Raw genomic sequence first — 15,824 nt, 5'->3', positions numbered from 1 at the left:
CTGGTTACAGTGTCCAGTCCCCCAAAGGAAAGGTTTGGCATTCGTGTGCTTTTTGTTCTTGGTGGGAATCACTTCTGCTTGATTTTCATTGTTGAAAGAAAAAAAAAAAAAAAAAATCAGCTGATGGCCTCAGATTTTCTGACATGATGTGAAAGAATGCGACAAAAATTAGCTGCTACCATGGAGTTAGTCTGGGACTGGGTTTCCAGGCAGATCTCGCTTCTTCCCAGGTGGGCGTCCAGTGGGCTCCACGGGAACCAAGAGGTAGATGCCCAGGACCCAGGCGTGCTGAGCCGCATCCAGGGACGGGTCACTCTCTCGCTCAGCTGAGCACCCCCTGCTCTGCCTCAGTCACCACCCCTACTCACTACCCTATATACTGATGCTCGTGGCTACAGAACTTATGGAAACCAGTTCACACGGAAACAAAAGCGGAGAACTCAACCAAGAGGTGGGCTATGCACGTGTGTCATCGTCCAGTGCTGCCTCCTGAGCTACTGTCTGTTGCGATCATGGGTGGAGGATGGGAACATATGTTCCTCATAGCAGAATTCTCCTGTGTTTCTCTTGATTTTTGAGAAGGTTATGTTTTTCCAAACAATTCGATCAAAGTAGAGTCTGATGTCTGCTCTTTCTGGCAAACCAATAATAATGGTAGAAATTTCAGCCTCTCTCTTTTGAATTTCAAAACTTACCTAAAAGTGGAATGTTTTTCCCTGGCAAATGATTACTTACTTCTTTGAAAAGTGGACAGTATTTCTTTTTTGGATCCAACTCAGCCCTTCAGAAAATACTTCAGACTGAAAGAGGAGGAAGTAGAGGAGAACTAACTTCCTATTGTGCCTTACATAAAACATTTTGCTGAAATGAAGAGCAGCTCTGACTACAAAAGTAAATATTTGTGCAAAGGGCACACTGCCAGGTGCAATCTCAAGACATCCTCAATTTACTCATAGTGTTGTGACTCTTTAAAACACAAGTCTTTTAAGTGATGAAACCTAGCAAGTAATGGGAAGGAAGTTAACATCAGAAAATACACTTAGAAAAAGTACAGGATATTTTGCCTGGCATTTGCTACTTATTTCATAACTTAGATCAAGTAAGTGTTAAATATTCACAGTAATTTCAGAGAAGAAACATGTCTGTAAAACTTCAATCTATTGCATTTTCAACATTTTTCTGCACAATTACAAAATGTCATCTGTCGGTGCTTTCCTGTAGAATTCTTTACTGTCAGTCCTTCCCTCTCCAGATCAGTTATACCTTCAAGGTGGGCTGTAGTATTCCCTTCTCAATGAGATGAGTCTTCAGCGTTTTGTATACATTTAGCTGCTGTTCTGGTTGAAGCACCAACAACTGCTGTAGCACTTTGCTGGGATTTGGACCCCTGATAACAGAGCAGAAAAGACAAAGTTCACACTATTATTTTAAGAGAGCTAAAGGAAGCACAGACTTGTAATTTAAAATAAACCATGCATTTAAGTGCAGAGGATCAATCTTTACAGAATTGAAACAGCTCTTGATCAGAGCCCACTTTAATGCCCAACGTTTGTGTCAAAGGGAGAAAAAAAAAAACCTTAGAACTATCTGCATTGAGAGGCATACAGTCGAGATGTGGGAAGAATGCGCAAACACAGAAGACAGGAACAACACGAGGCAATTTAGGGAGTGCAGATCTAAGTTGCACAAAAATCTGCAAAAAGGCAAATCCTGAGATTGGACAAGATGCGGAAACCATTCTGTAAAAAAAAGGACCACTCCTGGTAGATGAGGATAAACCAAAAGAGAACATGAAGACATAATTTAAGTCTTTAGCTTCAAAGAAACATCAGACAGGGAAGGTACTCTGTTGAAGAAATACCGTCGGGGAACTCTTCCTGAGCCCAGCCCTGAAGCCCCCGCCTGGGATCTACAATGGGAACAACAGCCTTTTTTCAAAGAAGGTCTTAGGTAAACCCCAATATAGGAAACCAAATAAAAACGGATCTGCTTTAGCAGGTCGAGAGCCCTGCCCATCTTCCCCAGCAGCCCCACTGGGGAGGAAATAAGCCCAGGCAGTGTTAAGTAAAGTATCCACTGGGCAGTGACACTGCTCTCCAACAGGTATCCTACCAGCCTGCGCAGGGGCCTCTCCCTGGGCGGCTCCTTCTGGGGAAGCTCCTCCAACGTCCCCATGCCAGCCCTTCTCTCTGCACCCTCTGATTGGTGCACTCTGGGTCAGAAAAGACCCCAACCAGGATTCCCAACCTCCAGAGACACCATGACAGTCAGGGGATTGCAATTTCCTACCTTTTGCACCCTAGAACTCAACCCATTTATAAGCTGGAGATCACTTGTGTTTCTGCACTTACACTGCTCAAGTGCTATTTTGTTAAATTCAGAATGAACCTAATTCAGACTGTGATGTAGATGTATTGTTCTTTGTAATTTCTACAATCCACTTGAATAGGAAAAGCAGAGTGGGCTTACTTTTTGTGGAGAGGGATTAGGAAAATCCAATGAGAAAAAGCAAGATGGAGAATGGCGCAGAATTCTGAGAAAGACATTTACATGGGTAATTAAATTTATGACAGTGCGCAATAGCATGGATTAGCCGTCCCATGGGTCACCTCTGTACACGTGGCTCAACTCATTTGCCAAAAACCTGAAGCCATATGTCTCTCACAGCTACAGTCTACTCAAGTCAGGACACAGCTTGCCTTACATTTCTTCAAAAGATTCAGCAACTTCCTAACATAAACCCAGGGTAGGGCCCACAGAGAAAAGGAAGGCTATTCTAGCAAGTTCAGCTAAATGCAAAATTGTCAGCAGGGGCTCCCAGCTAGTTGCACACTGGCTCTAGCACTGTATTTCTAATCGTCTAAATGTGTACTTTCAAATGGAGGACAACATGGCTCAGCATGACTTTTCCCTACTGAGAGAACAGCAGATCAAAAAAAAAAAAAAAAAAAAGTATGAGTTAATGCTCTAAAAGCTGCCATCTTCTGCAAATAAAGAGTTCTAAGGATTTAAAGCCACTAATTACTAATACTCAAATATATCAGTAAATAAATCATATGCAAATGGATTAAATCCTCCAATTAAAAAGACAAAGATTGTCAGCTGGGTTATAAAAAACAAAATCCTTGTGAGAAAAGCGAAACACACTTTAAATATAAGGAAAAAGGCACAGAAATATTATGCAAACACTAATAAGGCTGATGTAGCTATACTTATATTCAACAAAATAAGCTCTAAACAAGTAGTATGTAAAGATGGACATTATAGAATGATACCAAGAGTGATTCAACAGTGAGACACGAGTTCTAAATATGTGGACACCTAATACAACCTCAACATATATAAAGCAAAAACTGGGAGATTCTGACAAAGCTCTCTTCGTAAGTGATAGAGAACAAGCATATGGAAAAACAAACCAAAAAATCAGTACAGAAGATTTAGCTAAACTTCACCCAGTTGACTTACAACAGTAATCCTGAAACTGCACAATGCATATTTGATTCATGTGCACATACAATGTATATCTGAGTAGATAATATGCCTGGGCACAAAGCAAGTCATGAAAAATATTAATACTGAAGTAATAAAGAGTATGTTTTCTGACCACAGTGGAATTAAAGCAAAAATCAATAAAGGAAGGAGAATGAGAAAATCTCCATTTCTTTGGAAGAGAATCAATACACTTCTAAATAATCCCATGTCAAAGAAGATATAGAACTGGAAATCAGAAAATATTTGTATCTGAATAATGAAACTACACATATAATGTGGGATGAGAATACTTGAAAGTACTTAAAAAGAGCACTCAAAAAGCAGTAGTTAAGAGGAAATATATAATGTTAGATAAATATATTAGACAAGAAAGCTGAAAATCAGTAATCTAAGCTTTATCTCAAGAAGCTTGAGAAAGAACAGAAAATTGAACCTAAAGAGAAAAAGGATGCAAAACCAGAAATATGGATCAATGGAACAGGATAGAAAGCCCAGAAGTAAACCCACACACCTATGGTCAATTAATCTATGACAAAGGAGGCAAGAATATACAATGGAGAAAAGACAGTCTCTTCAATAAGTGGTGCTGGGAAAACTGGACAGCTACATGTAAAAGAATGAAATTAGAACATTCTCTAACACTATACATACACAAAAATAAACTCAAAATGGATCAAAGACCTAAATATAAGGCCGAACACTATAGAACTCTGAGAGGAAAACAGGGAGAACACTCTTTGACATAAATTGCAGCAATATCTTTTGGGATCCACTTCCTAGAGTAATGAAAATAAAAACAAAAATAAATAGACAAATGGGACGTAATTAAACTTAAAAGCTTTTCCACAGCAAAGGAAACCACAAACAAAATGAAAAGACATCCCACAGAATGGGAGAAAATATTTGCACATGAAGTGACTAACAAGGGATTAATCTCCAAAATATACAAACAACTCATGCAGCTGTATGTCAAAAAAAACACAACCCAATCAGAAAATGGGCAGAAGATCTAAATAGACATTTCTCCAAAGAAGACATACAGATGGCCAAGAAGCACATGGAAAGATGCTCAACATCATTAATTATCAGAGAAATGCAAATCAAAACTACAGTGAGGTACAGCCAGAAAAAGGAACAAAACTGGGTCATTTGTTGAGACGTGGATGGATCTAGAGACTGTCATACAGAGTGAAGTAAGTCAGAAAGAGAAAAGCAAATACCGTATATTAACGCATATATGTGGAACCTAGAAAAATGGTACAGATGAACTGGTTTGCAGGGCAGAAATAGAGACACAGATGTAGAGAACAAACGTATGGACCCCAAGGGGGGAAAGTGGCGGGGGGTGGGGGGGGTGTGATGAATGGGGAGATTGGGATTGACATGTATACACTAATATGTATAAAATGGATAACTAATAAGAACCTACTGCATAAAACCATAAAATTTAAAAATTAAAAAAAAAATACAATGAGGTATCACCTCACACCAGTCAGAATGCCCATCATCAAAAAGTCCACAAACAATAAATGCTAAAGAGGGTGTGGAGAAAAAGGAACCCTCCTGCACTGTTGGTGGGAATGTAAATTGGTAAACCCACTGTGGAAAACAGTACAGAGGTTCCTTAAAAAATTAAAAATAGAACTACCATATGATCTAGCAATCCACCTTCTGGGCATATATTCAGAGAAAACCATAATTCAAAGAGATACATGCAACCCCAATATTCACTGCAGCACTATGGTACAATAGCCAAGGCATGGAAGTAGCCTAAATGTTTATCAACAGAGGAATAGATAAAGAAGATGTGGTACATATATACAATGGAATATTACTCAGCCATAAAAAAGAACAAAATAATGCCATTTGCAGCAACACAGATGGACCTAGAGATTATCATACTAAGTAAAGTAAGTGAAGTAAGTCAGACAAGGACAAATACCATATGATATCACTCATATGTGGAATCTAGTTTTTACAAATGAACTTATTTACAAAACAGAAACAGACTCACAGATTTCGAAAACAAACTTATGGTTACCAAAGGCGAAACATGGCAGAGGGGGGGGCCGATAAATTAGGAGCTTGGGATTAACATACACACACTACTATATATAAAATAGATAACCAACAAGGACCTACTGTATAGCACAGGGAACTCTACTCAATATTCTATAATAACCTATATGGGTAAAGAGTCTGAAAAAGAATGAATATTTGTATAACTGAATCACTTCGCTGTACACCTGAAACTAGCACAGCATTGTAAATCAACTATACGGCAATACAGTTTTTAAAAAAGATAAAAGAATGAAAGATGAGAGTAGACATCAATGAAATAGAAAACAAATACACAACAGAGAAAGGTAAAGTCAGAATTTGATTCTTTGTAAAGATTAATGAAATAGATAAACTCCTAACAAGAGTGCTCAAGGAAAATAAAAGTTAATACAAAAATGCTCACACTACTATGGGTATGTATTTAAAATGCATATTTAGGGACCTATAAATATGAGTTTCAATCCACATAACTCTAAAGGAAATACAGGTTTTTCTAGGCCCAGACACCAGTAGAGACCATGTTAACTTTATAAAGTTAACATGTGGTTGATGTGGTTAGCTTTCACACCTCAAACTGGCATTTCAGGGCAGATCCAAAACATTAAAGTTTAGTAATGAGAATAAAGCACCCCATATAAAACAGCAACACCCTCCATCTACCCCTCCCCGCCTCTCCACTCCCCACCCCCACCCCATACACACCCATAATCCCGCGGACTGCTCTGTTTTTCTCCGTGGCACTTATAACCACCAAACAAGCTACATTTGTTTGTTCTCCACTTCTGCCCCTTCTCCCTCCAACTCCCCAGTAAGAAAATAAGCCCTGAGGACAGGAATTTGGTTTGTTTTGTTCTCTGCTATATCCGTGCCCAGAACATTCCCCAACACATAGCAGGCGCTCAAGCAATAACTGGTGGACTGGGTGAATCATTATGTCCTCCTCCCTTTTAAGTAACTCTTAGGGTTCACTGTCACCACAATGTCCACAGTTGAGAAATTAAATCTGCTGTTCCAAATCTAGTACCATTCACCCACTCTAACTGAATCTTAACTCAGCCCTATTAGACTATGACATATACTATTTTTTTAACTTGTTCAAATGTAAGGGAGATAAGTATAATTTAATCATACTACCCAAGGCTACAGTGTGACAGAGTTCCAGGAGCCACCATTCCCTTCGCTATTTTAGATTACCTATGACAAAAGTAACTAATTCAAACTAATGCCTATCGAAATGAGAACTCCAAGAAATCATCTAATAAAACATTTTTTAAAAATCTAGAAGTACCTTATAAAACTTGTGATGTACACATGCACAAAAGTTGCCATCAAATACTGACAATCAAATCTGTCCATTATCCCACCATGTCCAGGAATGGTGTTTGCAAAATCCTTCAGAAAAAAACAAACATATTAGTAACTTTTCAAAAAAATCACCTGCTATAAAATTCCTATGTGTAAATGTCTCCTTGACATCATGGACTTGAAGGAAAATACTTTACTATTGGATTTTCCCACTAAATACAAACTTATTAGAACATGTCCAACAGATTAAAACTGCATCTTTGGAATATGTGCCCATGTTAGAATGACTACTGAATTGACCCACAGCTTTCAAATAACACTAATTAAATATTAATTAAATCTAGCACTAACTTTTTTTAGTTAATAAAACTTTTTCTAAATCAAAAATGCTATCAGCTATTACTAATCTAATCTTATAGCCTGCTCTCCTGTTTAATCAGAAACTATTTGGGGAGCTATTTTAGTGTTGTTGACAGATACACAACTGGTTCTAGCTCATGTTTATCCTAATGGTTCTTACTCTGAAATAAATATTTTACTACTGTGATAAATATTTCTTTTTTTATGTGTTGGGGTAAAAAGGAAATCAAAATAGATAGTTCATTTGGGACATGTTCGTCCATTAAATGGCCACATTAAGGGAATGGTTAGTAAGCCTCTGCAGATTGACCCTGTATAGATCCATCCACACGTGTCAGGGCCCAGGAAATGGAAATGACTAATTGTCCTTCTCGTTTACTCAAGCAGCCTAAAAACCTCTAAAATGCAACAGTGATTATACCATCATTTCGGACATGAAAAGAAACCTCACCATTCACCGAGAAACCCTGGATTGGAGACCATTAAAGACCATTCTAGGGCTTCCCTGGTGACGCAGCAGTTGAGAGTCCGCCTGCAAATGCAGGGGACACGGGTTCGTGCCCCGGTCCGGAAGGATCCCACATGCCGCGGAGCAGCTGGGCCCGTGAGCCATGGCCGCTGAGCCTGCGCGTCCGGAGCACCAGTGAGGGGCCCACATACCGCAAAAAAAAAAAAACAACACGACCATTCTAAACATAACATTTCTCTGTTTAAAACAACTATTGAAAAACTCTTTGGTTAATTTTTGCCAACACATTTCCTTCCTTCTCTTCCCTACTAACCCAAGCACAACAGAGCCGTGGTAACTCCATCCCGCTTTGCTGTTTGCAGCCTTTACAGGCCTCTCGTCTTGCATAGCTATTGCTACGGTTCTGTGTGGATGTGTATTATCTCCCCTAGTAGGTGGTGAGCATCATGAGAACAGGGACAACATCTTGTACACTTTTGCATACTGCATTCCACCGAAGCTAGTATCTTCCCCATTGCAAGTGCTCACTGAGTTCGCGTTTATTTCCCTGGCCTCTGGGATCTGGCCACCACTCTCTGTAGTCTGACCACCTACCGCTACCATGGCCACAGCGTTCCTCTTCTCCTTCCAGCGCTGACCTCCTCTACTCCTTTGCTCTTGCTGGAACTCCCTTCCTTCGATTTCTCTGCAGGACTCATTCTCTTCCTTTCCTGATATCCCTACTCAAACGCCACCTCCTGAGAGAAGCCTGCCCTGACCACCCCACCTTCAGTAGCCACTCTCTAACTCCCAATGGCACACATTCAGTCTTAACTTAGTGAAGCCATATGAGCAGAGTTGAGATAATAGGCCAAATATATCTCACTTTATGAGAATTTAAGTTAAACAAAACATAGGGCTAATTTTAAGTATCTGGAACAGGGATCAGCAAACTATATCCCACAGACCAATTCCAGCCCGCTGCCTGTTTCTTGTAAGTAAAGTTTCATTAGAACCCAGCCACACCCATTCATTGATGTATTGTCCACGGGGCTCTCACACTACAGTGGAAGACTTCAGAACTGAGTAGTTTGCAATATTGCTGCTATTAGCGTATGACTTGGCCCTTTACAGAAAGAGTTTGCTGACCCCTGGGGTCCAGCAGAATGGACAGTTACATATCCAAAGGCTCTCTTGCACTTCCCTTCACTTGAGACTGTGACAGGACACTAAACTTAGACAACTCATAGCTGGATTCTTGAATGAACACTTGAAGGACCAAGATTCTGTGTCTGTCCCAGCATTAAGTGACACATGCCATTTCTAGAAAAGAGGGTGATATAACACTTTAAAATGTATTAACACGGCATGACCAAAACCTAACAAGAAAGAATATATGCTCTGTGAGGCTGACACAAATAGGGTGGAAAAGTTTTTGCCCAGGGGCTTAATGCCCGAGACCAAAAGAGAACCAAATTCCAACTATATTACATTCTCTAATTATATTCTGTGACACTGTAACAAAGAAACTAAAACACACACCTTGATTTTGAAAGCTCTTTTGAATCCGCTGGCAAAGAATCCTCCGAATGGGCCAATCAAAGATGCAAATGTGGAAAGAGCAATGCTGTGTATCTGGAAAGGATACAAGCTTACTGTTTCCTAAAGAGGGAAAAAAAAGGAGAGGGGTTGGGGCTAACTGCATGAAAAATGTATTCGAGCACGCCACCTAAACTCAGAGCCATTATATATAAACACTAAGTCAAAGCACATGCCATATTTTGGTTAATTTCACAAACTTTCAAGATCATAGGAAAAAATAAATGTGTAAGCTCTCGTTACCACTCTCTGCTTATTCAGCCAGCACTCCCTATTCCCTCTGTAAGCATACTGAAAGCGCCTGGTGTGCTAAAATCTGATAGGCTACTTTTCTAATTTGTCTAGAAACTTCTACATCACTTGGGTCGTAGGCTTACCAAGAATCAGTTAATTTCTGACATTGTTTTTTACCAGTAGCACTTTGTTTTTGTAATTATATAATGTATTTTGTATTTTATTTCACTTTAATTTTATATGACAAATGAGGGAAAAGTTGGTCTTTCTCTTAAAATTAAGTTAAATGCTGTGGAAACACCTGAAAATAAAATGCTTAAAAAGACTACCAAAATTAGCATCAGCAAGACAATTATAAAAGATTTGGGGAGGAAACCATAAAAATTGAGAAGAATTCTGCAGTCAAATTATTTTGTAAATTCTTAGTTCTTACTCCACTTTAAATAAACTGAAACTACAAATTGTAGAGAGTGCATAATGGGTGTGGTTTAAGAAAGATCACTAAGAACTCCAATCTTTGGACCTGTTTGCAAAGGAACGGCCTTGCCCCAGTCAAAGATTAGCAGTATCAAAGATAGATGGCTTGGACACTGAAAAATATTCTTGGAATCAATGTTTTGAGACGTCAAGTAGAGAAATAATTTGTTGGTTAACCTTCTTCTCAAAAATTAACTTTAGTTAAAAGTTAAATATTTCAGGGAATTCCCTGGAGGTCCAGTGATTAGGACTTGGCGCTTTCCCTGCCAGAGCCCAGGGTTCAATTCCTGGTCAGGGAACTAAGATCCCACAAGCTGTGTAGCATGGCCAAATAAATAAATAAATAAATAATGTTTCAGATGCATTCATGTGTGTACACACACACACACACAAAATTATTTGATTCCCCACTTTAACCAACCACCCACTAGTCCTGGTAGCATAGATCAGCAGGGATCTACTGGACAGCATGTCAACATCCTTCAGGGTTGGCTTTAAATGGCAGCAGTGTGCTTTTGGAAGGGAAACTGATTTTTAGAAACAGCAGCTTTCTGTACTAGTAAAAGTCCCCTAAAAATCAAGTAATTTTTGAGCTGGTGAATTTTATTTTATTTTATTTTATTTTTTTGTGTGTGTGTGGTATGCGGGCCTCCCTCTGTTGTGGCCTCTCCCGTTGCGGAGCACAGGCTCCGGACGCGCAGGCTCAGCAGCCATGGCTCATGGGCCCAGCCGCTCCGCAGCATGTGGGAATCCTCCCAGACCGGGGCGCGAACCCGGCTCCCCTGCATCGGCAGGCGGACACGCAACCACTGCGCCACCAGGGAAGCCCTGGTGAATTTTAATTAAGTTTTAAATTGAGTCAATTTATACCAGTTACACGTGAAACTCATTATAACTCGTTTGATTTGTAGAAATCTAAGAGACATTTAAAAATGTTTTCAAGATAAATTACCACCAGTATTCAAACCATTAGGCAAGTAAGTTTCTAACAGACAACTGGTTTGTGACAGTAATATTCACTTTATATACAAAAAAGGGAAATCACAAGGGGACAGAATATATGATTGATGCCAAGCAGACAGTGATCTGTATTACAGGGTTAAAAATTCTGCAGAAATCGATCTCTTGCAATAAATGAAGCTTAATCTTTGGGAGGGAGGATCCCCACCATGTTTATCTTACCCGTCTCAACAATGCCTTCAAAATGGGAGGAAGTGAATAACTCTGAAGCTGGAAAAGTTCTGAGGGTTCACATTCTGTAACGAAGGAGTTTACATCACTTCGGTATTCCACTGGGCAGACAAAGTACTGGTATTTGGATAACACGTAAGCGGCCTAAATAACAAAGCAAGCGTTCGTAAAACATTGAATGAAAATATATGTATGTATGTATACGTGTGTGTGTGTGTGTGTGCGCATGTGTGTATATATATAAAAATTTTTAAATGTATATATGTTATGTGTCAGAAAGGCCAGAAACAGAATGCCAAATTTTCCTCGCATTCACATCCTGCCATGTATTTTCAAAGTTAAATGACCATAACCGATGGAATAAAAGACTTTAAAAAGCCTTTAGAAAAAAAAAAGGTTTTGGAAATCAGTATGATTATAATCTCAGTATAACCACAATAAAAAGAGGGAAGGGGAAAGTGAGAAAAAGAAGCCGATTTGAACATTTAGACAAGCATTATAGCAAGGTTTTACTTTTTTTAAGAACACATTTAATGTCAGCAGAAGCTAACAATTATAAAGGTATGGGAGAGTACAGGACTAAAGTTTCTTGCATAAAGGTTATATTAATTTCATCAATTAAGAAAATAAACTGATTCAAAATTACTAAGAAAACAGCACAGGTGAAAAACACCATTGTTCTTAACCAACCCAGACAATGTTGACTGAATTACTCTTTCCCTGGACACATCACTGCAATTTTTAAAACTAGTTATCCTCAGCCATGGAAGAAGATACAAAAAAACAAAATATCTTATTATAAATTTAAATTGCTAGACAATAATTCATTTTCTTTCTTTTACATTCACACCATTATACTGCTCAAAAATGGTTAATAGAAGTGCAAATATGACACTAGAAATGGATATAAATTGATTTTGCTTCCAAACAACCAGTTTCCTCAAAATTACTTATTAAAAAAATATATAAGCTCCCTCCTCCTTATTTTGTCATGCATTACATTCTTATAGGGTAGCTCTATTTTCTTCCAATGATATGGCTGTTCTTGTAGTATTTCTAAATTGTCTTTAACGATACCAGATTCTTGTAGTATTATTTAACTTAACAATCCCTTCTTCATAATGTATAATCATTGGACAGGACCAGATCCCTTTTTCATTGTCTGTTCATCAGTTATTACCTCATTGATATTCTAACAAATAAACACTGGAATAATTTTTTTAATTCTATTGCAATTTTCATTGAGAATGAACTACACTGATAAACAGGAATTATGGTGGTTTTCCCCTCCAGCCTGGCCCATTTCCATTTATTTGTATATTTGCTCCCTCTCAAAGTTCCATGTTGTTATTAGTCACTCTATATTTGGCTATAGAATATATTCTAGAACTGTTAGGGACAAGACTCTTAAAAAATTAAACTTCCTGACAGTAATTTTTTTTGGTATATTTATCTTATATCCAGCCATTTTTCTGTACCTTTTTTGATTTCTCACAAGACACCTTTGAATAAAAACCTAAATTCCATAATTGTACGCTAATTTTTAAAACATTAACAATATCCATTATTCATAGCTAAAAGTAAACATCAATTATTTTTAACAAGCTTTTTCTGTAAACTGGACTCACAGCAGTAAGCACCCACTAGGCCAAGCAGCCGGCATGTGTTAAAGAGACAGAACTCTTCGATATCATTTGCATTCTCTGCTTTTATTCAAAGCCACCACCCGTCCCAGCACCTGTGCACCCACAAGGCAGAACAGCTGTTAGAAACTACCAAAACACAACAGCGGGTCTCAAGCCTAGCTTTATATGAGAATCAGCTGAGGGAGTTAATTGACCTGGGAGAGGGCTGGGACATAGGTGCTGTGTAAGCTCCCCAGGTGGTTCTGATATGAGACCAGGATGAGAGTTACTGGGCTATAGAATACAGGCATACCTCATTTTATTGCACTCACTTTATTGTGCTTCACAGGTACTGTGTTTTTCACAAATTGAAGGTCTATGGCAACCCTGCCTCAAACAAGTCTAATGGCACCATTTTTCCAACTGCAAGACTTCAGTGGAGGAAGTAACTACAGATGTGGTAAAATAGCAAGAGAATTAGAAGTGGAGCCTGAAGAGGGGAATGAATTGCTGCAATCTCATTATACAACGTTCACGGATGAGAAATTACTTCTTATGAATGAGTAAACAAAGTGGTTTCTTGAGATGAACTCTATTCCTGGTGAAGATGCTGTGAAGACTGTTGAAATGACAGCGAAGGATTTAGAATATTACATACACGTAGTTGGTAAAGCAGTTGCAGAGTTGGAGAGGGTTGACCCCAATTCTGAAAGAAGTTCTACTGAGCAGGGTAAAGTGCCATCAAACAGCCTTGCATGCTACAGAGAAATCCTTCATGAAGGAAGAGACAATCGATGTGGCAGACCTCCTTGCTGTCTTATTCAAGAGACTGCCTCAGCCACCCACCTTCAGCAACCACCACCCTGATCAGTCAGCAGCATCAACATCCGGGCAAGACTCCCGCCGGCAAAAACATGATGACTCACCGAAGGCTCAGATGATGGTTAGCATTATTTAGCAATAAAGTATTTTTAAATTAAGGTGTATACATTGTTTTTTTTAGACATAACGCTATTGCACACTTAATAGACTACAGTATAATGTAACTGTAACTTTTATATGCACTGGGAAACCAAAACATTCACGTGACTTGAGTTATAGCAATACTCGCTTTATTGTGGTGGCCTGGAACTGAAGCTGCAATATCTCTGAGGTATGCCTGTGGATTCTGTCTAGTGGGCTTCAGTTAATACATCATTAGCATTTTCTGGTTTAATTCTTTTAGGTTCAGAATAGACTAACAAACTTGCTACCACTTTTCAAAATACAAATAAAATAAAAATCCTAGTGAAACTCACAATGAATCCAAAGATGACTGTAGAAAAGAAACCGCCAATGAATCCTTCCCAAGTCTTTTTAGGAGACAACTGAAAAAGCCCAAATAGAATTAGAAAGAGTTACTGCATTCACAAAACACACAGATATATATGTTCAATAAATTCCCATAATACCTTGTACCTCTCTCCTTCTTTTTTCGTATTGGAAAGGCTTTGAAACCCTTTTTCCTTCAGTCCATGATGGTGATTTATTCGCGCAAATCTCTCTAGTAGAGTCGAACACATATTAGGCCTTCAGACATCCTACATACTGTGAATATGTTTGTTTCTGTAAATAGCCTCAATTTGCTTTTTTCACTCAAAGGACTATAAACTCTATGCTGAAATAATTGTCCCATGATGTTCATGCTTATATAAACCCCCAGAATAATGTAATAAGGATGAGATATATTCATTCATTCTAAGTATACATGGTCTGTGTTGACCTACTACTGATCAAAAATAGAATGAGTATAACAAAACATGGATTCTGCAGCACCCTAGATTTTCATATATTCCCAAATGCCAAGCTTACAACAGTCCTCTTTCTGAAATGGCAAAAAGCTCCATAGCCCTAGGTTCAGTATTTGCCTCACAAGTATGCATATATCCTCCCTCCTTTAGTCACTATATATGTCTTTCTCCATGAAGAAACATATTGGGCTTCTGTGAATACTGTTTGTTTCAGATTCCGGCTATTGTTTATTAGTCCATGGAGCATTCAGGGAGAGAAATCTGGAGGAAAGTCTAGAACTTGGTGAAGCAGGGGCAGGAGAAAAAGATTTAGGAGTAGACAGTGTTAACTGGCTGAGGCGCTCTGTAAGATAAGGACTCAGTACGGGGCTATGATCATCAGGAGATCACTGACACGGCCTCTGTGATATTCCTTTCAGTGGATCAATGGGAACAGAAGCCAAATAAATATCAGAGGGAAGTTTCTGAGATAGGAATGGGTGATATGCTAAACTACATGAGCTCTTGTCCTGAAGTTTATAAAGCACCAAGCCTTTCTTGACCAATCTGATAACAATTCCGCCATAGAGAAGTGACTGATATACACTGTCTCCTAGGATAATTCAGTATTATTGTCATGAAGTAGGAGTTGACTCAAATTCAGAAGTGCCTGCTGATTATTTTAAAGATAGCTCATCGAATTAAATTGACCCATATCATATTGATTTAGGGGTTAACTTGCTTAATTACATCTTATGTATATTATACAACTAATCCAGCCTGGTAATTCACTAGAAATTGATGTTCAAAATCAGACAGTGAGATTCTTCTACAGCCTCTGAGGGCTCCTAAGCCAACAACTTCTCAGCTGGTATAAAAGCCTTGACTACTTCACCACTTGCTCTTGTGCTGAAATAAGCTTTACAGACTTTAGAAATGTATATAGCTTGCTGGCCAGTATCCCCACAGCTCAGCTAATGCTGTGTGCTGGACTCCTATGTGGGGAAGAATTTAAGGAAGGTGTTTTTGAAGGACAGGCCATCCACGCACTCCTCTAGGAATGATAAACTATCTCTACATCACTGAACAAAACGGGTTTTCTATCTGAACAATTGTCTCAGTCCCTCCATAAATGCCTTCATGTGATAACATCAAAATAGCCAATTAGGGCTTCCCTGGTGGCGCAGTGGTTGAGAGTCCGCCTGCCGATGCAGGGGACACGGGTTCGTGCCCCGGTCCAGGGAGGTCCCACATGCCGCGGGG

The 15,824-nt window shown here is 38.9% G+C and overlaps 1 protein-coding gene across 3 annotated transcripts in view; it reads right to left on the bottom strand.

Moving 5' to 3' along the window:
* Positions 1-866: 866 nt before the first annotated feature.
* The window catches only part of CDS1 (CDP-diacylglycerol synthase 1), a 69,463-nt gene continuing 54,505 nt past the window's right edge, over positions 867-15,824 (bottom strand). For 2 of the 3 annotated variants that reach the window (XM_007106859.2, XM_055086062.1), the window contains 5 exons: positions 14,091-14,159; positions 11,159-11,311; positions 9,209-9,328; positions 6,842-6,945; positions 1,140-1,387 (listed from right to left, as the gene is read on the bottom strand). In XM_007106859.2, the coding sequence (XP_007106921.1) occupies positions 1,258-1,387; positions 6,842-6,945; positions 9,209-9,328; positions 11,159-11,311; positions 14,091-14,159 (576 nt within the window). In that variant the 3' untranslated portion in view covers positions 1,140-1,257. Of the gene's footprint in view, positions 999-1,139; positions 1,388-6,841; positions 6,946-9,208; positions 9,329-11,158; positions 11,312-14,090; positions 14,160-15,824 lie in introns of those variants that run through there. The other variant, XM_055086061.1, reaches the window with a different exon arrangement.

Source organism: Physeter macrocephalus, chromosome 7, assembly GCF_002837175.3.
Source record: "Physeter macrocephalus isolate SW-GA chromosome 7, ASM283717v5, whole genome shotgun sequence".
NCBI lineage: Eukaryota > Metazoa > Chordata > Mammalia > Artiodactyla > Physeteridae > Physeter > Physeter macrocephalus.
The sequence above is the reverse complement of the archived record's forward strand: the minus strand, read 5'-3'. Positions and strand labels throughout refer to the sequence as shown.